Source organism: Leptidea sinapis, chromosome 46 (assembly GCF_905404315.1).
Source record: "Leptidea sinapis chromosome 46, ilLepSina1.1, whole genome shotgun sequence".
Lineage (NCBI taxonomy): Eukaryota > Metazoa > Arthropoda > Insecta > Lepidoptera > Pieridae > Leptidea > Leptidea sinapis.
Genome location: NC_066310.1, coordinates 2,368,541 through 2,396,302, shown reverse-complemented (window position 1 = coordinate 2,396,302; position 27,762 = coordinate 2,368,541). Strand labels below are relative to the sequence as shown.

The 27,762-nt window shown below is 37.4% G+C and overlaps 1 protein-coding gene across 1 annotated transcript in view; it reads right to left on the bottom strand.

The window, feature by feature from the left end:
* Nucleotides 1-654: 654 nt before the first annotated feature.
* Nucleotides 655-27,762, bottom strand: part of LOC126977923 (CD109 antigen-like) — a 39,408-nt gene continuing 12,300 nt past the window's right edge. The window contains exons 8-16 of the mRNA XM_050826613.1: nucleotides 26,881-26,982; nucleotides 24,348-24,534; nucleotides 23,318-23,472; nucleotides 22,047-22,118; nucleotides 21,009-21,170; nucleotides 9,088-9,281; nucleotides 6,784-6,958; nucleotides 5,570-5,675; nucleotides 655-4,980 (exon numbers count right to left, since the gene is read on the bottom strand). Coding sequence (XP_050682570.1) covers nucleotides 4,793-4,980; nucleotides 5,570-5,675; nucleotides 6,784-6,958; nucleotides 9,088-9,281; nucleotides 21,009-21,170; nucleotides 22,047-22,118; nucleotides 23,318-23,472; nucleotides 24,348-24,534; nucleotides 26,881-26,982 — 1,341 coding nt within the window. The 3' untranslated portion in view covers nucleotides 655-4,792. The remainder of the gene's footprint in view (nucleotides 4,981-5,569; nucleotides 5,676-6,783; nucleotides 6,959-9,087; nucleotides 9,282-21,008; nucleotides 21,171-22,046; nucleotides 22,119-23,317; nucleotides 23,473-24,347; nucleotides 24,535-26,880; nucleotides 26,983-27,762) is intronic.

The following is a 27,762-nucleotide window of genomic DNA, read 5'->3' as shown; positions in this document are numbered from 1 at the left end:
AAAACAGTTTGCGATTCAATTTCCAACTTAATTTGACGTGAACCTAAATTGGATAGTTCATTTTAGGTCGTCTATTGAATCGCAATAAGAGTTCATGGTAGGCCTGCGGGGCTTTTTTATTATTAAAATAAAGTAGCCGTAATTGTTTACTTTAAATGTTCAACTGCTCGATAATGGTGTATCGTGAGTTAACTTACTGGGTCAAGCCTATTCCAGAGCGATAGTCGACTCAGCTGGCCACTGACCTCTATTATATACCACTGGACCGGCGGCTGTCAAAGTGCTTTTGTGCCTGTTTGATATTCGCCATTTTGGTGTAGCGAGAGTCTTGGGAATTATAACTAGTGATGACAACCACAGCTAAATAAACATCAATAGGAAACTATTTAAAAAAAATTGTGTACTTTATTACGTTGATTCCTGAAATTAATTCAAAGTACAAATATAATTCAGAGTATTGTACGTTTCTCACGTATTGATTTGTATTATACCTCAAAATTGGTTCTCTGGACGCTCGCGAGAGCCGCTTCAAATAGGCACAAAAAATTTACTGTCAAACAAATGGAACAGGTTGTCCAGTGGTATTTATACAGGTCAGTGCAGCTGGCTCAAATCTTAGCTTTCCTATTCATCTTGTAAATAATAAGTCAGATATATACGAATTCGTTTATTCAAAATACTTCTATCTATCCTATTACAATATTCCATTCTACACAGTACTATAAGAATAACACACACAAAAACAAATATAATATAAAAAAATCAGTCATTGGTACATTTTGGACGGATACTACGTTAAGTAACATGCATTTTTAATGTTAATTACAATAATTATAAAATAAATATGATATTTGTTGTCATATGAGATTCAATATTGCTAGACTTTTGGACGGGTGTTATTTGTACACTTCAGAATCAAAATATTAATACCATACATTTTAGTCAGCCAATCAAAATGGACACACGAGTGGATTGGAATATAATGGAGCACTCTATGACGACTACATATATTCCTTAGAATTTCTTAGTTGTAAAATGAAACGGTTATATAAAAGTTCCATTCATCTCTCAGTACTCCAAATATACTTATGAATGTATTTATGTAAAATTCCTAAAAAATACCCTATACAAAATTGTCCATAACATGTGTAATATAAGGCGCCATTCGACAAATAAAATATTCTTAATTTTTAACAACCATTACGAAAGGCATATATTTAATGACACAATATGTATGATATATTTTTTCTTATCTCACGATAAAACTATTTCTACATATTTCATACTTAAAGTATTTACATGCTTGTTTATAAATTGGAGCTGCCTTAAAGACATAAATACAGGCAAGGCATTGCATTACTTGCTTTACTACTGAATACTAATTTTCAAAAATTTGGAAATATTGCTGTTGCCAATCAAAAGTGACCGATTTTTCTGTCAGATATATCCACATTGCGGTAAGAAATATATAAAAAAAAGTGTGTGTGTACTTATGTATGCACGGAAGAAGTTATACTTCTCTGGCCTAACGAAGCAAAAATAATTAAAATGATTTATTCCTTGTGCTTTTCTACGTTTTTAGAATTAAAAAATTTTGCCAGGAGGGCTTTGGCAATTAATTATTCAATAATGAATACGGCTGTATGGGCTTGAACCCTTTGCCTATCCTAATACAGAAAAAATCGAATGACGCAAACGTCAGAAAATTTTAGGAACCAAATACAACTTGTTACTTCTGTGTTATAGTGATGCGCGCGCATCTTAAAATTTCACTCTCATCACTTTTTCATAACGCGCCTAAAGAAGTATAACTTCGAAATACGAGTTAAATAAGTCAATTAATAATAAGAAGCGGTAAGAAGCACCATTTATATATACACGAGATGGAAATGTCTAATATTTTGTAAAGTACAACTAAATTAAAAAATATAAACAATGTTGCGAGCACGACATAATATTTGAGAGTGAACGCACTCTAGTGTTGTGCCGCTCTCGGGATAAGGCTTATGTCTATGAACACTTCAACTAAAAGCTAAGTCGGAATGGAAGTTAACATAGTTATACTTATTTAAATTAAATGCATGGCATCCAAGTGTTACATATTTAAATCAAATAAGAGTTAATTTGAGAGAGTATTTCATATTATTAACGTCGCATTGATAAAGTTTTTACTTTTATGCTTTCTTGCTTTCTTTTAACGTTAGTACTTTTCATGACTATATCATTTCTGAAGTGGCTCAGCGCGATGTGGGGGTCGTATCGCGGTATGCTACGCCACAGGACTTTTTGTATTGCATTACGAATCATTTGATTACTGATATGGACAGATCATACTGATTTACATCAGGTATAACTACTTGCACAAAAACATATAATTGAAAGTAGAACAAAAAGAAGTATGGTGATATTGTAAAAGACTTACGATAGTATTTATAAAATCATTTGCACAATTTAAATATAATACAGAATAAAAAGTATCATACAATCTAAACGGTGGTTCTATAATATAATAATATGTGGCAAACCTAGTGATGTCCTCGACATGACTACAATAACTACTTCAGTAGACGTCACTGTCACAAGTTCATTGTCATTGAAACGGCTTTGAATTAAATTTTAAAATTAAAAAAAATATTGAATAATTATGATAAAAACACAGGTCTTTCTATGGCTTAGTCCAATCTGTCCACGTATATATATGTATATATTCAGCCTGATACCTGCACTTATATATTATGTGTCATACGTTTTCTACCGTGTTCTGTAGCTCTAAATCTACTGGCTATATTGATGAGCCCAGAAATACAACTTTTCAAAAGTTTTAAATATCATAAAGGAATTAATCGTGTCAAATATTCCGTTTCTAGTACCCACAAAGTACAGAAATGTATGGTTTCGATATAACAAGCTTTCGTCGCAAGAAAACGAATAACGTAATATTAAATCGGCTTAACTACAAAGGGAATATTTTACGTACAGATTGGACTACTTATACCATACAAAATAATAATTAGTTTGTGAACTCGCTTCTACACCCTAGAGAATTCATTAAACATTTCATCAACAAGATATGTTTCGACTAAAATAATATTTTTAGATATTTTGTAAATTCTGCCAAATCGTAAATATTGTTGTATCATTTTATAAATAAATTTTGTATTCACGTAATACTAAGTGACTTATCACTGGTATTGTCTCATAATTGCACAATGTTCACACAGTCATAACCTAAGATATTACTCGTAATTCTAGTTATAACGATCAATATTACAATAATAATAGCTACCTGGCGTCACATATTGTTATTTTGTGAAAACACATAGATATACTTAAGTATACAAATAAATGAAACTGCCAATTAAATACTTTTGTGTGATCAGGAAATAGCCGCCGAAACAAGGAGTTATTCAACAAAAAATTACTTGAGAAACATTCACTGCTCTCTGTGGACATGATAACACAGTAAAGAGTCAAAGAATATAATGAAAAAAATATTCTAAAAAAGGACCCAGTTTTGATTTAAATATTGAGATAAGTAAATACGTCAATAGGCCAAGCTAATTGGAAAAACAAAGTATTTTACTAACTCCATCACAAGAAAACCAAATAGAATTATCGCTAGCTACAAATGATAGGTACAAATGATATCTTCATTCAGTGGAACGCTTACAAATTATGCGTTAATTTCCCTCCCCACAGGCGAACGCGGGTGATGTTATCCATTTCTCGCGGTTAACATTTATTTAACAAAACTGTTAAGCCACGCCCTTAATCTGTTTATAAAATATGTTTTTGTTTTAACAAATACGAAAACAAGGCTCAGCGGAAGCGGCTTTAAATTACGCGTTATCATTAATTTCTGAACATGACGTCATAATCGGCCACCGAAGTAGATTTTTAAAAATACATTAATTTGCATTACTATTGTTTTCGAAACTTAATAGACGCGTACCGAGATTATAGAAGAGAAATCGAAAAAAATTGTAGCATTACTGTAATCTGCCTTTTAAAAATATTATTATAAAATATACGTCTAGAGAAGTCCCGATAAGGGTGGGGAGGCAATTATTTTTGATAAGACACATACACACGAGAGCCTATGTAGTTTATACAAAATATTTTCATATTTTGTCACAAGACACTATCACAGCCATAACATTAAAATGACAGCTCGGCTGTAAGATTTATCATGATTTTGTAAAAATTTCTAAACTTAAGTTTAGAAACAAAGAGATACTGGGACTGAACGACTATGGTTATTGAGTAGTATTTATGAACACGAAATGTGAAGTCAAACGTTTCGTCGAAGAATCATGTTGATTTTAAGGTATATATCGAGATCACTGATCTCTACTATATACCACTAGACTGGCGGCTGTCAAAGTGCTTTGTGCCTGTTTGATATTCGCTGTTTTGGCGTGTTGGCCATGTAGCGAGAGTCAGCGGTACTAAAACTAGTGATGACAACCTCAGCTAAGATAGATTATGGGATACTATGTACAAAAAATAATTGTGTATTTAATTACGTTGTATCTTTCAAGATATATGCTTCAGCATAAATAACACGGAAAACGAACGAAATTAATTCAAAATGCAAAAATACTTCAGAGTATTATACGTTCATTCGCAGCCATTTGTATTATACGTCAAAATTAGTTCTCTGAACGCTCGCGAGTGGCGCTTCAAATAGGCACAAAAATTTTTGCTGTCAAACAAATAGAACAGCCTGTTCAGTGGTATTACAGGTCAGTATAGGTCAGTGATCGAGATACATAATGCGTGTTGTTCATTGTTAGGTGACTATTCTAGCCAGTATATTGTGCACTAGTAAGACAACAGCGACGGAGACGACGAGCGAGCCCGACAGCACGGCAGCGGCGTTGTACACGGAGCAGTACGGGCACTGGGAGGAGCCGCACACCTCGCAGATGTTGAGGAGATACATCGGCAGTGCGTCGAATATCGTCTCGTTGAATCGCTCTGAAAGTCAAATCATAAATGTCAGTACAAGCACCCACTTGTTTAAAATATCATTAGTATTTTTTTTTTGCTATTTTTAATATTTTAGCAGTTTAATTTTTTATGAGGGTAGAACTAAAATTTTTAAGGAATCAAATTAACTTCATTTTTTTTAAATATTTGATATTACCCTTTTCTATTCTTAAAAAATATTTGTCCCAAGTGATAGTGCTTCATACATCTACAAGGAAAATCAAAACATATTTTGTACGTAAGTTGTAACTAGCCAGCTATAGTACAGTCCATCAAAATATTCTATTTCTATTCAAAAGCCAAATGACGTTGAAGGATAAAGTTTGAAATTAAATACGTTACGAACAGATTTTCATATAACTATTCTGACCGCTAATTAGCGTTAGTGATGGATCTTCATACGAATTTTCCGCCCGCATATTTGTACGCAATAAACGACGCACTTTCGGTCCAGTGATCAAATCAATAGGAAAGCACGGAAGGTGCTTTCCTATACCTGTGTAATGGTGCAGTATAAAGTATTATTTCATTACGTTTGAGAATGCTCACGATGATTTTAAGTAAAGTAGTTGTTTACCTGGTGCGTAGTAGTCGTAGACCCGGATGGGCAGGTACCGCGACATATTGGCCACCGGGAACCAGCGCTCCACTGTGAAGTTGACGCAGGTCACCTCCCGGTCGAGCTGCAAGTCACACCACCACCGGTCACCACTCGACATAATACCATTTCGAATGGAATAAAATAGGCAATATAGAGAAACAGTTTTCTTTCGGTATACATATTCTTATTTAAAAAAAAACATAGTATTAAAGAAAAGTTTGAATGCTTGCATCTTTGACGTCATAGTTCATAACAACAAATTTAAGGTTGAAAATTGACATTTGGTCATTATTTGGTACTTTAACGCCATATATTTGACTAATGTCGTCGCTTTTTAAATATTTGAATAACCCAGCATGTTATTATATTTTTAAATAATTTCGTGAACAAATAAAATATCATAACAATATTTATGTGGGTCACGGACGAGTAAAAAAAGAAGGACTCTGCACCGTGATATTAGCAAGTGAAGCACCGTTATGCTAGAGTGTGTGTGGTTACGGGGGATACTAGTTACACAATTTTTTCTCCCTTAAATAATCATATATGGCCAGAAATACTCATAGTATCCTTTTTACACTTTTTCACAACGCACGACGGCATTTTTAAAATATTTTATTGAGACGCAAACTGATCGGTCACAGACGATGACAATTCTCATAATGGCCGCCTATCGGCCTGTAGTAGTGTAAGTATGTGCGTGGGGCTATGTATTTACACGTTAATCGGCTTGTTTTGGTGCTACACTGTTATGTAAGGTAACACGAAGTGCTTATTTTTTTACTAGTCCGTGGGTAGGGGTTACGAGAACTCTATGTATCGAAAGTATTCATTAGAAGGCGTTAAGCTAGGGCGGACGCATAGTAGTAAGATGTAAATTTTAAAGGAAGCGTCAAATTTATAATAACTAACATTTATATTATAAATAAGTTAATGATTACCCTTTCATAATTTTTTATGTGATCTCTTTTACAAATCAGTAGGTAGTTAAAATATAATTTAGTCACTTAAAATATTTTTAATTTCTAAGCGCACTTCACTCCATAAACAACGGCTAAATTCAATTCACAACACTTGCTACTCTAGCGCCAGTCTGGAAGGATTTGGAACTATTATTTATTAATTAGAGCTAGAAATGTTTCCAAGTGTTCCCCCGTGTATTTCCACAGTAAGTTGCCGTTGTTACTCACGTAGTCGAAGTAGAAGTATATCTTGGTGGGCGTGTACTTGGCTCGCTGCAGCGTGTGCACGGTGCGGGACAGAACGTACGCGTCGAGTCGCTGCTGCTGGATCATGTAGCCGGTCGGGATCGTCACCTCCATCACCGACATGCCCGACCGAGGCGACTCCTCCAGCAGCGTCCAACTATACACGCAACATGTTTATTAATTTATTTATACATAATCTACAGCTCTTAAAAATATTCTAAAAATATATATTAATTTGATCTGACAGCCAAAAGGGGATTAACATTTTAAAGGCCTGTTTTTTAAGCAATCAACATAGTAAAACACCATGATTTTATTCGGACGGAAGCTAGTCAGTACATATATTTACATACACAAATATATATATATATGAATAAAATCATGGTGTTTTACTATGTTGATTGCTTAAAAAACAGGCCTTTAAAATGTTAATCCCCTTTTGGCTGTCAGATCAAATTAATATATATATATAGGTGTGTGTGCGTGTGTGTGTATTGTTCTTATTAACTAACATGAAAATTAATTTCTTAATATCTCATTTTTGAATTTCAGTTTACTGAGATTTTTATATCATTCATATTTTATTTAAATACACCCCAACATTTCGCAGCCTATTCTTTTAGCCCACGTATTGCAGGGCGAGCCCATTGTCTTACAAGAATTACAGAATTTTTTATTAGCACAACTCGTAACGTAACTGTGACTATATGATCTATGATGCATTATGTAACGCTACTTAGAAAATACTAGCGTATAGATCACCTGACAACCGATAATGCGTAGCCAATTTTGCGTTGTCAATGTGTGCGTTAGCTAGTGTTTTAATATTCAAAGTACTAAGGAGCTTAATACCATGCATGGCTGACTGTTTACGTTTTGTATGATTAGCTTTCCTTTTGTATCACCGTTAGAGAATATGTTCTTCCCTCTCTCGCGGTTTGTTGGTCTATATGCTAGTTTATTGTAAAGAAAGAGTTAGGCACTGAGTCTGACATGAGTAGCAGCATCAGCTGGTGAACTTTTGGATTTATGTTTGATTGGTAAATTACAAAATTAGTTACTAAATTCGGTTACCATGATAGATGGATCAGAAGTCTCAACATTTGCGGTTTTCAGGACTGAAACATCAATTACAGGAGGTGCATAATGTGCTATTGGCCGTACATGGTCATAATATGAATTTCTTTGAATTTTTCCTTTAGAGATTCTCGTGGGCTCATTTGGTATATGGCACACGTACAGCACTTTTTTGAATAATTTACGTCCGCTGCACGATCCCATAGTATAATGTATAAACTTCTCGTATCTACTTTACTTAATTTACCCTCAATGAAAATGACCACTTCATTTCATTGAAGTTTTGAATCTAATGATACACCTAAAAATACAACATTATCATCAATTCTCAATTCTGTGTCATTAATATTTACTTTTGTGTGTACTTGCCTTACATTTGTCAATTTCAAACATTTTGTTTTAATTTTATTCAATAATATATTATTCATATTGAACCATTTTGATACTCCTAACAAAGCATTTTTTATTTCATCACACTGATCTTACTGACGTTTAATTCTTAATAACAAAGATTTGTCAAAGACAAGACTATAATATGATACTTGTTATTTATAAAAAGTGGCAGATCGTTAATATATCCTAGAAATAGGAAAGGTCCCAGTATCGAGCCTTGAGGTACGCCCATTGAGACCAATAAATGGAAAGCAATCCTAACCAGAGGATTGCTTTCCATTTACATTAATGAATTGGATTCTTCCTTGTAAATATGATTCTAATAGTTTCAGCGATATAATTTATTAATAAGAGTCTCATGGTGAACACAATCAAACGCTTTTGTGAAGTCACAAAAAACACCCAAAACATCAAAAGAATCTTCCCAAGCATCAAAAATATTATTTATTAACTCGACACCAGCATCAGTTTTTAATGAATTTTGAGTAAAACCAATCGATTTCTATGCATTAAGTTGTATACATAGAAATATTTCGTTAACTGCAGTAAAATAATTTTTACAAAAATTTTGCTAACAGTAGGTAAGACTGATATAGGTCTATAATTATTAGGAACAGTTACACTGCCAGATTTAAAAAGTGGACTAATTTTGCTATATTTAAGTAAATCAGAAAAAACTCCCTCATCAATACGGCTGTTATAGATTAAGGCCAACTCAGGAGCAATAATTTAAATTAATTATTTAACAATATGAACTGAGACACCCCATAAGTCACTGGCTCTTTTGACTTTAAGTAAGATTAATATTGGAGTTACCTCGCACAGGTCTGGTACTGCGCGTGCGACTGGTTCCGTCCGTGGTAGTGCGCCCGCGCCAGCAGCGAGTAGGCGGCTCGCGGCGGCGGCGTCTGGAAGCGCGCCACGTCCACGTTGTACGTCACCGACATCTGGAGCACGGCCAGCCCCGCGCCGCGAGCTGTCACTTTCACCGTGCCCCACGCCTCCGGGATCTGTCATCATCATACATTTTTTTTTAAATTAAGGGATGAGACGAGCTTGTGATGTGCTGAACGGTGTTCAGCTGATGGTAATTGACACGCTCTACCTACTAACCCAAAAATTCTGAGCGGGACTACAATTGCGCTCGTCACCTTGAGACATAAGATGTTAAGTCTTATTTGCCCAGTAATTTCAATAGCTCCGGCGCCCTTCAGACCGAAGTATAATAATTTTTTACACATTACTGCTTCACGGCAGAAATAGGCGCCGTTGTGGTACCCATAATCTAGCCGACTTCCTGTGCAAAGGAGCCTCCCATTGATAAAAATATACAGTATGTATTTTACATCTATGAAATAAATGTAGCCACATACTTGTTATTACATTTGCTGCCGATATACAAAACATGAAAAAAATCGGTGCACTGGTTAGGTCAAAAAGTAGACTTTTAATTTTGAGCGGCACTGAATAATACGGGAATCAAGGAAGTGACACAACATTACTATTTAAAAATGTATTTATTGCTTTAGAAAGTATTCTCCGCGAAATTTGACACATTTTTTCATACGATGGAACTAATCATTGAAGCAACCATTCCATTCGGAAGTTGGGATCTCCAAAATGGCCGTTTTGTAGGCGTCCACAGCTTCTTCAGGTGATGAAAATCTCTGACCACACAATTTATTCTTTATTTTAGGGAAAGTATAGAAATCATTAGGGCTTAGGTCGGGGCTTTACGGCGGATGGTCTTGGCGATAATTCTATGTTTTCTTGCTCTAAAAACTCTATTATTCTGTGCGCGGTGTGAGAACTCGAATTGTCGTGATGGAGGATGATGCGGCGGTTGCAGTTCTCTTTACGGAGTTCAGAAACGACCTGTGGCAAACAAATGCTAGCATACCATTCTGCATTTACCGTTCTTTGTCCTTCAAGAGGAATAGCCGCAACATAGCCGGTTTTGGAGTCAAACGTGGCCACCATTTTTTTTGCAACACTCCGTGAACGAACAATTTTTGTTGGCTTTAACTCATTTTCGAACACCCAAACTCGTGACTGGTTTTTTGTTTTGGGTTCGTACGCGTATATCCAGGATTCGTCACCTGATACGATATTGTATACAGGATTTGAGGATCCTGCGTGGAATCTTTCGAGAGTTCTGACGCACCAAGTAACGCGAGCCGCTTTTTGCTCTTCACAGAGCAAATGCGGTATCCATCGGGAAGACAACTTTGCTACACCTAATTATTCATGCAAGATTATTTGTATTTGACTCATGCCAATGTCTAAAGTTGCCTGAATTTCTCGGTATGTCACATGTCGATCTTCCTCAATCAGCTTACGCACTGCATCAACGTTTTCTTTGGTGACTGCAGTTTTTGGACGACCTTGACGGGGATCATCACTGAGCTTGACACGTCCACTTTGAAATTCAGCAAACCAGCGATTAATTGTCGTTTTGGATGGGGTGATGATGCGAGGGAGTCAAAATGGGGTGCGGTGTAATGCTAGATGTCCAGGTTAAGTGAGGTTGCGGGTAATCTAGTTTGGCCTGTTCACAATCAATAAACATAAAACGCCAAGTGGCTGAAGTACTCACCTGATACTGGTCAGCCCTTTCCTCAGATAAGCACTTCACTTGGCACTACGATGATGCGAAAAAAGTAGTATAAAAAACCACATGCGACAATGATGCTCGAATGCGTAACGCGGCGCGTGCGTGGTCAGCGGTGTCCACTCGAACAAGGTCAATCGGTAAGTGTCGCGTTGTAAGCGGCCAGAGAGTCAGTCGTTCAGCGCCCGATGCGAAGACCAGGGTGATGCCAATTGCTCGGATTGTACATCAGCCCCCCAGGTGGCACTATATGCTATTGAATGCGAACAATAACGGCGCAAACATACTCCCCGGCTTGGAAATCCATGGGATTTTCAAAGGAAAAACGCGGGTAAGGAAAAGGTGTAAGAAAGTAGGAGAGGGTTATGATCAGAAGATTTGGCATGAACATACCAATATTTAAAAATGCGGTGCGTAATATATAATATGAGATGCGGTGATGCGTTAAATTAAATGCGAATACAAAAAAAAATGCTTAAGAATCTATGTTATTGATAAATGTAATAGTTACTGAAAAAAAATTATTGTGATGGAAGCGGACACAACTTAACTACTGGACGCTTAAAAGTTCCAGTAGCAGTGCGTACTAATGCAACGCGAACAACTCCGTCTTTTCCGGGGAATACTTGTTCAATAATACCCGTAGGCCAGCGCAATGGTGGTGTATTATCTTGGTGAATGAGAACAAGAGTACCTGGCTGAATTGGTCTATCTGGAGTGTTCCATTTTTGTCTATGTTGCAATGTGTGTAGATAATCTACATGCCACCGTTTCCAATAATTATGAACTAAACTATCTAAGAGTCTCTTTCTGTTTTAGAGGCTCATAGATTCGTCCATTTCATATGTGGGCAGAGACTGTAAAGGTGTCGTGTTTAAAAAATGTGCGGGAGTTAGAATAGTATGTGGTTCATCCGATATTAAGCACAGTGGGCGCGAATTTAAGAGACATTCTATTTGCACTAGTAAAGTCAACAATTCTTCATAACATAACAACTGTTGACCTATGCAGCGATATAAATGAGTTTTTATGCTTTTTATGTTGCTCTCCCACAGTCCTCCAAAGTGAGGTGCGCGTGCAGGAATATTCCGCCACGTTATTCTATGGCTGTTTAATTCTGTTTGCAATGCGGTAGACATATTTTTTTAACATAAAAAAATGTATAATTCATCCAATTTCCGTTTCGCACCAATAAAATTGGTTCCATTATCGGAATAAATACAAGATACTGGACCCCTTCTAGCTAAAAACCGTTTAAGGGCGTCTAAAAAAGTTTTGGTGCTTAAGTCAGATGCAATTTCAATATGCACTGCCTTCGTTGTTAAACACACGAATAGACATATGTATGCCTTTTGACTTTTTACGCCACGTTTTCAAAGGGTAAGAGTAATATTGACAGGCCCAGCATAGTCGATGCCAGTGTGTGTAAAAGGCTTAGCTTGTTGTACACGAGCAGGAGGGAGGTTTGCTATTATAGGCGAAAGATGCGACGGTGCCACCTTAAAACAGAAATTACAATTTCTTATGCGTTGTCTGATAATATTTCTAGCCGAAATAATCCAATATCTCTGTCTTAGTAATGACAGAAGAAGATGAGAACCTGTATGACAATTTGATCGATGATAATCATCAATTATAATATCAATCAAATGATCACGACGAGGTAAAAGAATTGGATGGCGATTTTCAAATGGTATATTTGCGTTTATTAATCTACCACCAACACGAAGCAATCCGTTATCATCTACAAACGGATTTAGTTTTCTTAAAGAAGGGGATGATACGTTACCCTTTTTTATGTTTTTTATTTCGTCAGAAAAATATTTTCTTTGTAATTCTCGAATAATTACCAGTTCAGCAGCCTCAATGTCAGCGATATGAATTGTAGTGCTGCGTGGTAGTTTTTTCATAAAACGAAGGATATAAACAATGATGCGTAACAATTTTTTCCAAGAAGAAATTCTATGCGATAATTCCAGAACCGGCGAATTGTTAATATTAACTGTAGCAGTCAGAGTAACTGTACTTTTAAACTCGGGAACTATACCATCAATACGTGATGGTTCAAATGGCACTATAGGCCAGTCCGTTGTCGGACGGCGCATCCATGGAGGACCATACCACCAAAGCGGGTGATTTATTAATTGAGAGGGTAATAAGCCTCTTGATAGGCCCTATCACTTGGATTTTGTGACCCATCTATGTAAAAAAGCGTTCAGGCGAAAGAATATCTTGTATTTTACTGACTCGGTTGGCAACAAATACTTGCCACCGATGTGGAGATGAATGAATCCAAGACAATGCGATTGTGGAGTCAGAGAAAACATAGATTTCGTCTATAGAATAGCGGTCATGAAATGCAGAATGCACTTGTTTCACAAGCTCAGATGCAAGCAATGCGGCACATAATTCAAGCCTTGCTAAAGTAATTGTTTTAAGAGGAGGCACCTTTGATTTGGCGCAAACAAAATGTATGGAAACTTCATGATTTGGATGTGTTACATGCAAAAATAATACGCAGCCGTATGCTTTGATACTAGCGTCCCCAAAGGCGAGCATGCGCACAGTACAGCCAGCTGCGACACCTAAGTGGCGTGGTATTTGCAAGTTAGCCAATAATGATAATTCATTTTTAAATTTAATAAAACGTTCGGTTATAGTTTCCGGTGGTTCCTGATCCCACTCTACCTTTGCAAGCCAAAGTTCTTGTATCAAAAGTTTTGCGTATAATATGACAGGTGCAACAAATCCTAGAACGTCAAACAAGCGAGCAATATAATTGAAAGTATCGCCCGTTTAGTACTGCCTACAGATGTTGAGGATATAGTAAACGTGAAGGTATCGGTAGTAGGTATCCACTTCAAGCCTAACACCTTTAGATTACTATTGTCATCGCTGAACTCAATCGACGCGCGGTGTGACTCCGGTAAGTGTGTGAGAAGAACGTGCGAGTTACTTGCCCACTTTACCAAATTAAATCCTCCGGATTTGAATAACGCGCGTAACTCGTCCGCCAAGCGTATACCGTCGTCAACAGAGTGTACTGAGGTGGTCAGATCGTCCATGAATAGTTCCTGTGTAGCAACTTCAGCAGCGAGAGGAAAGCGTTCACGTTCATCCTCTGCGAGCTGTCGTACAGTCCGCATAGCTAAGTACGGACTAGAGCGAAGGCCAAAAGCCACTGAATTAAATTGAAAAATGCGATTTGGTTCGTTATCAGCGAAGCGGTATAAAATTTTTTGATATTTACGATCATTTTCTGACAAAAAAATTCTTAAATACATTTGTTTTATATCTGCGTTTAAAGCGATTTTAAAATAACGAAACCTTAAAAGAAGTGTAAATAAATCTGCCTGCAAGTTAGGCCCAATATGCAATAAGTCATTAAGCAATACGCCAGAATCGGTTTTAACACTTGCGTCTAAAACTATGCGAGTTTTTGTTGTCGATTTATCTGGCCGAAAAACAGCGTGATGCGGAATAAAGTAGCCGTCAGATATAGCGTTTAAAGAATAGGGAATTTCTGATAATTATTCATTTTCAATATAATCTACAATAACTTCATTGTAGGCTTTACGTAAAGCGGGAAACGCATGGAATCTTCGTTCCAACGCGGTCAAACGACGTTGAGCGTAAATAAAAGAATTACCTAATAACTTAGGATCGCTCTTAAAAGGAAGCGAACTTCTTGCGACCGTTGATTTAAAAATCTGCTCACATTCCTTATTTTCAGGACTTATATTATTAACAGAAGGCACTTGCTCCAGCTACCAAAATTTTACTAAAATGTTATTTAAATTATTTACTAAAGGGCCGAAGGACCAGACTATATCGTTAGAATGAGTGGAAGGTATTTCCCCCATAACAATATAGCCAAGCGTTGTTTCAAGCGCGTGGGGTGCTGAGCAAATGACACTGGACGAGTGAGCAGAGCGACCGAGCGGTGGTGGTATAACTTTACCGCCCAATAATATAAAAGCGAACATCTGAGCACCGAGAATGGCGTCTATATTTCCGGGCGCGTTCCAAGATTCATCAGCGAGCGATAAATGTTCAAAATAATGTACAGTCGACTTGTCAATCGTGTGCGCCGGTAACGGTTCAGTTATATTATCTACAACTAAAAGAATTAAATTGTATTGAGCGTCTGAAACACGTGACTGTATTGTAAGTGAAACGTAACCTTTAATAGGAGTGGAAATAGACCCTAATGTCTTAATCGATGAATTTATGAGAGGTTTAACATCTAAATTTAATCTAATGCAAGAAGCGCGCGTGATAATATTATTTTGCGAGGCGCTATCAATTAAGCACCTTATAGTACTTTTTCGACCACCAGTCACAACATATACTTGCGCGGTTGGTAAAATAGACAAAGTGTCAAAGCTATGCAAATGACGTAATGCGACGTTACTATTAGCCGAATGCATGCAGAGCGACTGCGCACCATCCTCGAGCGGCCGCTCAGCTGTACTGGACGAGCCTACAGCTGTGTGATGTTCCGTATGAATCAGCGGTTGCGGAACCGGTTTGTTGTTAAGAAAATGGATTAATGAGTGGTGCTTCTTATTACACTGCTTGCAAGTATTTTTTGAATTACAATTAATCGCCATATGTTTTGAACTTAAACAATTAATACATAACTTATTATTTTTAATATAATTGAAGCGTTCATTAACTGATAGTTTTATAAAATCCGGGCATTGATATATATGAGAATGTTTTGCGGTTTTACATAAATTGCAAGTGTTGTTGTCATTGTGTATTATTGCAAAGGTATGAGAATTATGCGATGGTTTAGAAACGGTTCCACGAGATCTTTGAACGTTCGATATATTATTTGGTCGACTGGTGTTGGTTGTTCGTTCTAGAACCTTAACGTGGTGTCTTATGAAATCAACTAAGTCGGCACTCGATGGAATATCTTTTTTAATGGATGATTCAAAGCGTTGTACTAAATTTGTATCTAATTTCTTAAGCGCGAGATGAAGAAAAATAAAATCTGTTAAATCTGAAATTTCTAATTGTTTTAATGCGGACATAGACGCATGAAACTTTTCAACAAAACTATTGAGGTGGGAGGGGGTCTCAGATGCATACCTAATGTCGAGTATGTTATTTAAATATATAGTACCAAGTGCTCGCTTGTCTTGGTATTTATCAACTAACGACTGCCATATTGTCGAATAGTTATGTTCATTAGGCATGATACCTGCAAAAATGTTAAGCACGGTTCCACTTAGCTTGCCTACCAAATATTGCACTCGTTGCGAATCATTGAGTTGCTTATTATTATGAACGTTTGTGCTAAAACTGTGATAAAAGAGAGGCCAGCTTTCGGGTTGTCCTGAAAAACTAACCAAGTCAAGTGGTGGTAGGCGACAATCATTATTAACCGAATTAGATTTATCCGGTTCAACTTGATGACGACGAGATTGTAATAACTCATTCCGAGTTTGCTGTACAACAGAAAATAATGTTTGAAATGCGGTCCAATTGTTAAAATTCAATTCAAATTTTGGGTTTTGTTCCAATAATAAAGCGTTATGTTGGTCACATAGATCGTTAAATTCGCTATATAATTTCTCAATATTCGCCGACGTGGCCACAAATTCTTGTGAACTTCGAGTATTTGTATCAATAGAAATCTTTTTTGCAGTGCTATATAGTTCATTTATATGCGAAAATATTGCCTGTTTCTTACCAACTACAAGTTTGATTTTTGTTTCAAGCACCATATTGAAAATGTGTTGTAAATTAATGAGTAACGTGTTTATTATTGAACAAATATTTATATAATAAACTAAAGTAAGAAGCTAAATATATTAACATAATGCGAAGGTTGGAAATAGGTATGAATTGCGAATCGATTCTAAGTTAGGTAAGCAAAAATAAAAGCAAATTAAATAGCAAAAGCTGCTGGTTCTATCCGGGTCGAATGGATCAAAATTAATGATGATGCGAGGGAGTCAAAATGGGGTGCGGTGTAATGCTAGATGTCCAGGTTAAGTGAGGTTGCGGGTAATCTAGCTTGGCCTGTTCACAATCAATAAACATAAAACGCCAAGTGGCTGAAGTACTCACCTGATACTGGTCAGCCCTTTCCTCAGATAAGCACTTCACTTGGCACTACGATGATGCAAAAAAAGTAGTATAAAAAACCACGTGCGACAATGATGCTTGAATGCGTAACGCGGCGCGTGCGTGGTCAGCGGTGTCCACTCGAACAAGGTCAATCGGTAAGTGTCGCGTTGTAAGCGGCCAGAGAGTCGTTCAGCGCCCGATGCGAAGACCAGGGTGATGCCAATTGCTCGGATTGTACACCAGCCCCCCAGGTGGCGCTATATGCTATTGAATGCGAACAATAACGGCGCAAACATGGGGCTTCATCACCAAATGCAGAAATCATCCAGTCAACACACTGTTTTTATGTTAAACTTCAATTCAATTTTCTCAACGACTAAACAAGTTTGAAAAGACCTTGTGACAAGACAGAGAATCTTTTTTTAAATAAATAAATGGTATTCGATTTTTAAAACCAAGGAGTTTTCAATTAAAAAGATTTTAATATGACAGGAACAGTGGAAATATTCCATTCCCGATACTTTCAGTGCAGCCTATGTATTAACATGCTGTACATTGTACAATCGGGTCACGAGGTCACTGGGTCAACACTCAATGATTCAAGGAACTTGTGACAAGACAGAGAATCTTTTTTTAAATAAATAAATGGTATTCGATTTTTAAAACCAAGGAGTTTTCAATTAAAAAGATTTTGATATGACAGGAACAGTGGAAATATTCCATTCCCGATACTTTCAGTGCAGCCTATGTATTATCATGCTGTACATTGTACAATCGGGTCACGAGGTCACTGGGTCAACACTCAATGATTCAATGAAAATCTTTGTACATCAAAATGCGATGTTGCCATCCGAGTGCTTCAAGTTCAAAGACGCTGGTCGTTTGTCGGATAGAACACAAGCGATGTTGCCTGTTCGCTTCTCGCGGTGACTTCAAACGTGTCGGACCGTCCTAAAGTGAAAGAACGCGGACCGGCTTAGGGTAGGGCGCAACCTATCGATAAATAGCTTCTTTTAAAGGAAATAATACCCGATTCAAAAAGCTATTTAACTTTAAATACTTAGCGCACAGTGTTTCTAGAAATATCGTAAAAAAACCTTAAATCACTACGCTTACTAAATTACTTAAACTTAAATACTTAGTGTATTTAATGAAATGAAATGAAAATGAATTTATTTAAATTATTATTTTTTTGTTTAAGTAGTAATACAGATAATAATTATAAACAAAGGAGAAATACACAATAACGTTTTTTAATGTCTTACATTTTATGTAATATAAAGCAATCTAATTTTTAAAAACCGTATTAACTTACCCGTTGCTACTCAGGTTATATTAAACGGACAAATGAGCGTACAGGTCACCTGATGTTAATTGATCACCGCCGCCCACATTCTCTTACAACACAAGGGGATTAACAGGAGCATTGCCGGGCTTTTAGAAAGGTGTACAGGCTGATTTTAAAGATGAAAGGGAACGCCTGACATCCTGATGGTGGAGAAGAGAGTAGTGATATCGTAATTTGTGGAGAGTCGTTCAAAAGTGGAATTTGGCGGCAGGAATCAGGTCAAGGAGTTGTTCGGACACTCCCAGCAACGCCAAATGATCTAGCCGTTCACAGAGCACTGGATCCTCAACAATTCGAGCAGCTATGCGTTGCACGCGGGCAATAAGTTCTAGCTGATACTGGGGTGCGTCAACAATACAGGCAGTATCTGGTGTTCCTGCGCTTTTGGAGAGCGTTAGAATCTAGGTCAGCTTGAAGTATTACCGTGATCTATTAATGACCCCTAGCTTCATTGAAGCCAATTTGGCTTCCTTGACACCTTCCAGATGACCTGTAGACATCACCGGACGTGGTCTTCATAATCTACTCGCAGCCAGAGGTACACCCTACCCTTGAAATTGCCGAAACGTTGACAGCAGATATCCAACAAACACACCTACCCATATTATTCTTTCATTATTCTGTGCGAGTGAGGAACTTAATCCGAACGAGCCTGGTCCGATCGTACTGTAGTCATAGGACGACAGCATGACTCAGTCACATCAAAAAACCCTTTTAGTCACCCACAACTCACAAAACAGTAGTTTCGTAAGTTAAATCGTAAAAACTAACACTTACTAGAAGTTCATTAACACTTGCTAGAAGTTCATTAAATTTATAATTTGTTAAAATTATAATAACATTCGAATAACACAACTATCTTGGTAGGTATTTGGTAATGAATGCTAAATAATCTGGTAAAAAAGTATCGATAAACTATAATTGTGAGGTATTCCCTATTAAAGACTTAATTTTTTTGTTATTTGAATGTTCACCACATCACTCATCAGTGACCAGTGTATCGCGAGTCTTCTGGGCGAATAGATTATGTGTTTGCCTTTCGAAGGAATCAATCTGAAGTGGACACTGTCTACTACTGTATGTGTGTACATGTGTAAATTGTGTTTTTAAGTTTGTTAATTGTTATTGCTTTTACGGTGAATTTGACATTTATTTTTTCTTTGACGTGAACGTTTGCGAATACGGGTGAGTTTTTTTTTAATATACAATAAGATGCACAATATTTAATTTACAGTTCAGTTCAGTTATACCGAAATAAAAAAGTGTTCGTAAGAATGAACATAGAGAATTTTTATTTCGTCGCAAATAATCAAACAAATCAAAGGTGAAGCCGATGATCCAGAGGTCAATGTACGTCGTCTAAACAGTACTGCTAATTCAAAGTATATTTATTTCAATATTTATTTTGTTTGAAAATTTCACTTTTTAAATTTAAAGTTTTTAATTAAATAATTATTTTTGCGATAGTTCTGTGGACTAGTATTACTTATATTTTTATTTATTTCATAGATATGCAGACCATACTGTATATTTTACATATCTCAATACACTTCTGAAATCACAGACGCTCATCTGATGCACAAATCGAGGCGGATGTCCAGTAACAGATATATAAAGAGATAGACCAACAATACTGAGCTGCTAAGATTTCCTCTTGATGCGCGTTTAGACACAGAACGTGCAACGCGAGATGAAAGCGACTGTATGCGCTGGATCTAGGTAAAATTTTAATTAGGAAGCCGGTGTAAGGAAAGAAGACAGGAGGACTTACCAGAGCAGCAGCGATCCTTCCACCACGTGCCGGGTCGCGAATTTCCCTCTTTATTTTGTAGGCGTTTTCTTTGAGTGGCAACTCTTTCTTCCCGAATTCAATAATAGTAAAACTAGGGATCACAAGACACTTGATCACGAGATTACACGTTAGGAGACGAATTAATGAGTTATCACGGCGTTGACAAGTTCAATACTCGTTCAATACTTGATCAATACTAATTAAGTAATTACTCCTCGCGGAACGCAACGATCAGCTGCGCTCGCGCTACTACGAAAGTGGGAGGGATAGGATGCAGGTAGGAAAGAGAAGGAATTAGTTCAACTCTTTGTGCACCCACAATATTTGATTTATTAATAAATTAATTAAGTAATGCGGTGACTGTTTCACTATTTATAAAAACCCTTTAGGCATATTTGGCCTAAACAGCGACAACAATGCCGAATTGTTCCGTTTTGCGATGTAAAAATCGAATAGTAGTTCACCGGTGAGTACAATTGACTTAGTTTAATTAATAAAAATTAATATTAAAACGTATGTTATTGTGTACAGTGCTACCAAATCATTTTGTTGCTTCTGGACATTTAAATAAAAATATTTCATAGAACTTAATCATCATCATCAGCCGGAAGAACTTAATGGTACAATATACAATGCAGTGATACATTTCTGAGCAATAACCAATTTTGGCTTTTAGCGGGAAGCAATGTGATTGGTTAATTTTGACCGCGTCATAGACGCCACGCCCATATCCCTCACAAAAAATGGTTGACGCGGATTTCATAGTTAATAGTTTGTATTGTCGGTCCAAACTCTTTGAATGTCTTTATCCAGTAAATTACTTTCAAAATGTATTCCTTTCACAAACATTAAACACTTAACGGTCGAAGTCAGCTCGTTCACATACAACTAGAGATACTCACGTCCACACTCTGCATGATCCCGAGCTCATCGTTACGCACGTGTAGCGTCTTCGTGCTGCCGTTGAGTGCGACCGCGTCCACGGTCACAGTCAGCGCGCTCACGTCTCTCAATCGCTTCCTGTTCGTGTACTCGATGAGGGACCGGAGCGCTATGTATGTGTCCTGTCAACAAGAATAAAATGCCTCGTTAAGTGATTATTGGTTGTTTTTATGAAATACTAGCCGTACCTGCCCGCTTCGCTGGGCTAATTTTAAAAGGAAATAAATTTAAACAATAAAAAATATAGTAGCCATAAACCATCTAGGATAAATTTCGAATCGAATGGTGGTGGTTTCATGTGGACACGATCAGTGGATAAGGCATGAAAGAGCCTCAAACAATGACCATTTTCATTATATATATATATGTCGGAGAATTAGAATATAAAAGTAATATGGCCTGTATGATTATATTCTACTCTGTGTATTGTGTCTGAACTGATGGCGAACGTCATCTGTCAAAGTGTATTTGAAGTTGTCATTGTGTACGTCAATGTCTGTGACACGATTGAAGTTAGTTATTATTGTCCATCAGTAGAGCGCTCATTGAGAAGTCGCATTCGTCTTCGTTGTGCGCACTGATCGACTTAAAACAACATGGAGGATACCAACACCGTGACGCCCGATTTTAAATCCAAATAAATCTCCGATATATATATATAGAGATTAGGATAAACCTTCGTACAGGCCACACTATATTAAGTGATCACCACCGCCCATGCTATCTTGCAACACCAGTACACCCGAGTGTTGCCGGCCTTTATGGGGTACGCTTTTTTAGAAAGTGTAACACATCTCGAAATACGCCAAATTTGTATACAAGTCCAAAGTAGAAATGTCGTACATTAAGTACTTTAATGTTTCGGCAGGAATTAGGTCAAACAGCTCTTCGTAACATTTCTCAAGGAAAATGCAGCAGAAGTATGTATTTTAATGTATTGAAAATAAAATTGTGACTTAGATTTTTGTATTAGGAGTAGCGTATATCACAGCATGTACCTGCGTCGAAGCCCAGCCGCCATCACGGAGTCTCTGTGCGTTCAGCCACATCACAATCGCCTCGTTGTTGTCCTGAAATCAACATTATATCAATCATATTATACAAATCATATTTTTTACTTCAGTACATATCGATCTAGTTGAAAGTTTTGATATCTCTGGGCGAATAATCGATTTAGCAATCTCTCACCTTTGGGAAAACGTGATTTACCAAGTATACACACTACCACTCAGATCACCCAGGTCGGTAATTAATAAAATAGTAACCCAACGTTAGAATAAAAAATAGTAATGATTTTCAAAATATTGATTATTCATTTTACATAGAGAGCAAGCCTTATTCATACATTATGAGTGACCTTATTAACTTTGTGATTGATAACACTGTATTTTCATTCCTAGTTTTAAAAGACCAACTGTCAAGTAACTTGCCAGTTCTCCTCAAAATACGCTGCATATTGGTGGTAGTATTACAAATGTAATCGATGTATCAATTGTTTTAATGAACCTACTTAAATATAAACATAATATTTGATTTTGACATAAAGAAGCCCCCACTGGCCTAGAACACTATTATGTGTCATGTATATATGGGCGCAAATCGCCACCTACCGTCAATTGTTTGCAACTATTGATATTTATATTTTAGTTTGTCGTTAAACTGAATATATTATTATAGATATATCTGAAATATATAAGATTTAAATACAAATAGCTATTTGTAAACATAAAACTGTTATTTAATATATTATTAAATGTTAATAGACACTGTTTTGACTGTTTGAATTGTTTGAAGATGTTTCATGTTTCATTTATTGTTAAAATACTTAATTGAATGTGAAAATGTTAAAATTAAAAATAGTATTAGAATTAAAATCGTTATTCTGTATCAAACTTTATAATTTTATGCATTAAGTCTTTCTTAATTGTATTTCGAAACTTGCTTGCAGCGCCATTTTCTTACTTCGTAATGTTTGTTCAAATTAAATGAACAAACTATTATATAAATCATTTGAAGTTATATAAATTCACTAATACATTTATTGAGCTGTATTTAGGAATTATTTTACAATACCTACTTTTATTTGTGTTTTATAAGAAGTTGTATCTACTCTGTTTCATCTATTAAGCTATAAAAGCGGTTGTTTTATGTAAAGACGGTTCATATCTATACTAGCAGTTGTGCTTCAATAAACTGAGAAATTCTTAGTGTTGTATTTCTTCATGATGGACCCTGATCAAGGAAACCCTGGCGTAACGCAGACATATACCTGGTGGTCCATGCAAGCCAGTAGCGCGTACGCAGTGGTGGCAATGTTGTTAGAATCATACACGTAGGGCAGCCGCGGCAGCAGGAACGGCTTCTGATTCTCCATCTTGTACGGGGGCGGAGGCACTGCCTCCTTACCCCAGTATACCAGGCCACCTGCACAATGGATATATATTAAAAAAATACTCCCACAGGGCTAAGTCCACAATACAGATCCTCGTTCATATAAGCTCTCCTATTCTTATAAATTTAACAGGAAAATGCGTATGACTTGACGTCGTTTAATGCGATACAAAATATGTGTCGTGTAATGTCTGTGGCGCTGTCACCCTCCTCCACCCAGTATCAGCTCCTTCCATTCGACCACATACAATAAAGAGCGGTTTGAATCAGTTACGATCGTATAATCATCTCCGATAGGCTTGATTCTTTGCCGTTGCGTACAGATGTGGGGTCTCTATACATCTTTTACCGCATTTATCAGAGTGAATATTAAAGAATTATTCAGGATAAGCAGCCAAATTTCACGACCGGAATCCACGCAAGAATGTGAAATTTCACCCGCACCACTTTGATATCTGGAGTTGAACAACCACGCGTGACACAAGAAACTTTTTCCCTAGCACGTTGTGGTATTATCTGAAACTGTAGTATTCCCGAACCGAAACTACTAAGAGCATATTCCCACTTCAAAGGCCGGCTACAATTAGCTTCAACAGAGTATTGTGGATGTCAATGGGCTGTCTGTTGTTTTTCACTTTCCATGACTTGCCCGTTTACTATTTAAAAATATTGAGAATAAATGATGTGGATTTTGAAAATAAGGAATACTGCTCATCTGTATTTCTGGATATAAACAGGTATTTGACCGAGGGCATAAGGGCTTGCTATATTAGATTAAAACAGAGGACTTCCTAATGAGGAAATTACTCTGATCGCCAATAATCTCAGAGCACATCTGTTCATAGTCTCTCGACTGATTGCATGAAATAAAACTATTTAAAAAATGATGTGGATAATAATGAAGGTACCTTCAGAGCGTTGGCGACGCTTTAGCAGGCGGTAGGCGTGCTCAGCACTAGGTGCCTTAGCGCAGGTGAGCGCGTAGGCGACCACGGCTAACGCGTAAGGCTCCGCCCACTCGCTCAGCAGCCGCAGGTGCCGTTCCAACCACGCCACGCCCAGTTGCTGTGCCGTAGACACGCGCGCACTCAGACCCTACCGGAATAACACATTTGACGTCATACGCATTCCGATCAGATTTTAAAAGAGCAATTGTTAAATATCTCGCCGATTCTCTTCAACATTCACTTTACATGTACATACACTTTACTTTAAGCGATGGTAATGTAATTTTTCGATAGGTAAAGGCACTATACCTACTTGAATACAAATATATTTGACGTTGACTTTAATTAAAATTAAACTACACCGGCTTTATGGGTTCTCCCTCTGGCATAGGTCTTCTCCACCTCCCTCCATCTAATATCTCTCACAGTCATTCAGCAGAGCTTCCCGCTTGCAGCAACTATGTTATCGCAATCGTTTAAATTGCGTGACTGTTTCTTTTTCGATCTCTTGGCTGCCAGACTTATTTTATTTGTCCAAACCAGGAACCGCTTCCACTCCAATGTTTTTATTTTTTATGCTACAACTGTTAATTAGAGTGTTTCTTGGTCCAGAGTTTAGCGAAGGAACAGCTCCTCGGGATGCCGCATGTAGAAGCACAACAAGTGTTGAATTAGTTTCAGCCGAGTTTTACGTTACCGACTAAACCGTCCGTCGTGGGTTCAGCGGAGGCTGATTCATTGAAAATATCTGACTGCAGACTTAGCTAACTCTTAGCGGGATTAACACTTAAGGTAACTCATAACAATGAGATGCTTTTCTAATGTATTCATTTCTGATACTGTATCTTCTTCTACGTGCAGCAGGCTCCCCTGCATTATCAGTTTATGGCTCCAATACAAGTACATTAGTTGAACAACTTCCTTTTAACTCGATAGTAAAATGTTTCGTCTTTATTGTATATCTTTATATACCCGTTAATCTCACTATTTAAGTTTTTTGTAGTTCTTTATCCGTATTTCTTTTATCTAAATCATTATTTATATATAAAAATATATAAAAGCAATAGAAAGTCACAAACTATAAACTACAGTTTAATTACATATTTACAAACTTAGTTAAGACATTTCGTTATAAGATAATAGGTGCCGCTATAAGAATGTTGAATCACGCGGCTTATATTTTTCGCTAATCTCACTTCTCATTCAATTCTGCTATTCAACATCACGCAATACCAGAGGGGTATTAGGCAGAGATTACGGATGAGCACTGCTCATATATTTTTTGTATAGGTTAAAGTGCATTATGCATGGAAGCCTTAACATTGACAGCAATTTTATGTATTCAGTACTTCAGTACTTAGTGAGCAATAATGATACTTTCCGCCTTCGCACGACACGCCACAAGTTAGGATATCACACGTCCTCCACAGTGCGGTTTTCAAGGAGCTTTCTTCCTCGTACTACAACGCTGTGGAATGAGCTTCCTTGTGCGGTGTTTCCGGGACGATACGACATGGGTACCTTCAAAAAAAAGCGCGTACACCTTCCTTAAAGGCCGGCAACGCTCTTGTTATTCCTCTGGTGTTGCAAGAAAATGTGGGCGGCGGTGATCACTTAACACCAGGTGACCCGTACGCTCGTTTGTCTTCCTATTCCATAAAAAAAAATACTGTAAATCATTCTTTATGGAAAAAGTAAACCAAATGCAATAATGACACACTTATGACTGCCTTTCTTGGATTTTTTTAATGAAAATAAAGGTAGACGAGCAAGACGTTCAGCTAATGGAATTGATACGCCATGCCCATTACAATGCAGGGCCGTTCAGGATTCATGAGAAACCCAAAAATTCTAGGCGGTACTGTAATTGCGCTCATCACCTTGAGACATAAGATGTTAAGTTTCATTTGCCCAGTAATTTCACTAGCTATGGCGCCCTTCAGACCGAAACACAGAGATGTTTACACATTACTGCTTCACTACAGAAATAGGCTCCGTTGTGGTACTCAAAATCTAGCCGGCTTCCTGTGCATAGGAGCCTCCCACTGGGTCCATAATCAACTGCTATATCTATATCAAGAAACAGTAATTTAAGACATTTATTCAGTTCAGATTTGATTCGGACAGTGACAATGACACTTGACTAAAGAGAAGAGTGTGCTTACATTGTCCTTAAGCACACTTTTTCCGTTCCGCTATCAGACTGCGAATGGTATGTTCTTATATGTGAATCTACTGTTATCTGCTAAAATATAAACATTTGCAGCTGAAAAACGTGTCATACTCGGACGAGAAGATGTCATCAGTGGAGCTGCTGGAACGGTTGGGGATAGCGGACAAGCAGTCGGTGATGAGCTCGAGTTACAGTAACACTAGATTTACTTTCCTCTTCTATCTTGCTATGTCCACTAGAGTACTTAGTGGAACATTCAAATAGGAAACACAAACATAAGAGGTGTTTCTATGCACCTGGGTTTGCGTTTGTTAGTCTCACCTCCGCGATACCGATGTCCTTGAGGTTCTTGACGGACTCCAGCGTGATGATGACCTGCGCCGTCAGAGTGATGTTCCGCTGCACCACAATCGAGTTGTTCACCTGAAAAAATTATCACGACCGTCACAGTTGATGAATGACCGGCAGAATCTATCCGGCTATTCATACACATAGATAGGCCACGCCCACTAAAAGCAAGGCAGAAGGCTTGGTAGTTATTCTGGATATAGCGAAGGCCTTACATCGAGTATGGCACACGGAAATTCTCTCAAATCTACCATACTATGTACGTACATCGTGACAGTTTCTACAAGTGGACCACCAGTTCCCTCACGAATCCGTATTCATGTCAAAAAATTTCATCTTAATGCTTCGCCTTTAATACAAGTAGAGGAGTCGAAATTTAGAGCATTTAGGTTATCAATAACACAAAAAAAAACGCCCATTTTCTAGCACCCAATAAGACGCAGGCCCAACCACATATGAAGGATTGCGCTCATCTCTGGTCTGGTGCACCCCAGTATCATCTCGGACCGTATACCCAAAGAAAAGCAGATTAATAGTCGGCGTTCCAGCACCCTGTGAACGGCTCGATTGCATGGCACTACTTCGACTGCATTTATCACGACGACTATACCGAAGAGCTGTTTAACCCGATACTGATGATATCGCACGCGACAAACTTAAATATCAACCTAAAGCTCTGTATTTGTGGCGTTCTACGACAGTGGAGTCCTTCCGTATAATCAGTGTTTCACACAGTTAATTAGAGCGTTTGACGACATGTATAGCCGAGTGGTTAGCGATCCTACCTACTAAGCTAGAGGTCCCGGGTTCGAATCCCGGTAGGTGCAAGCATTTATATGATGAATATGGATATTT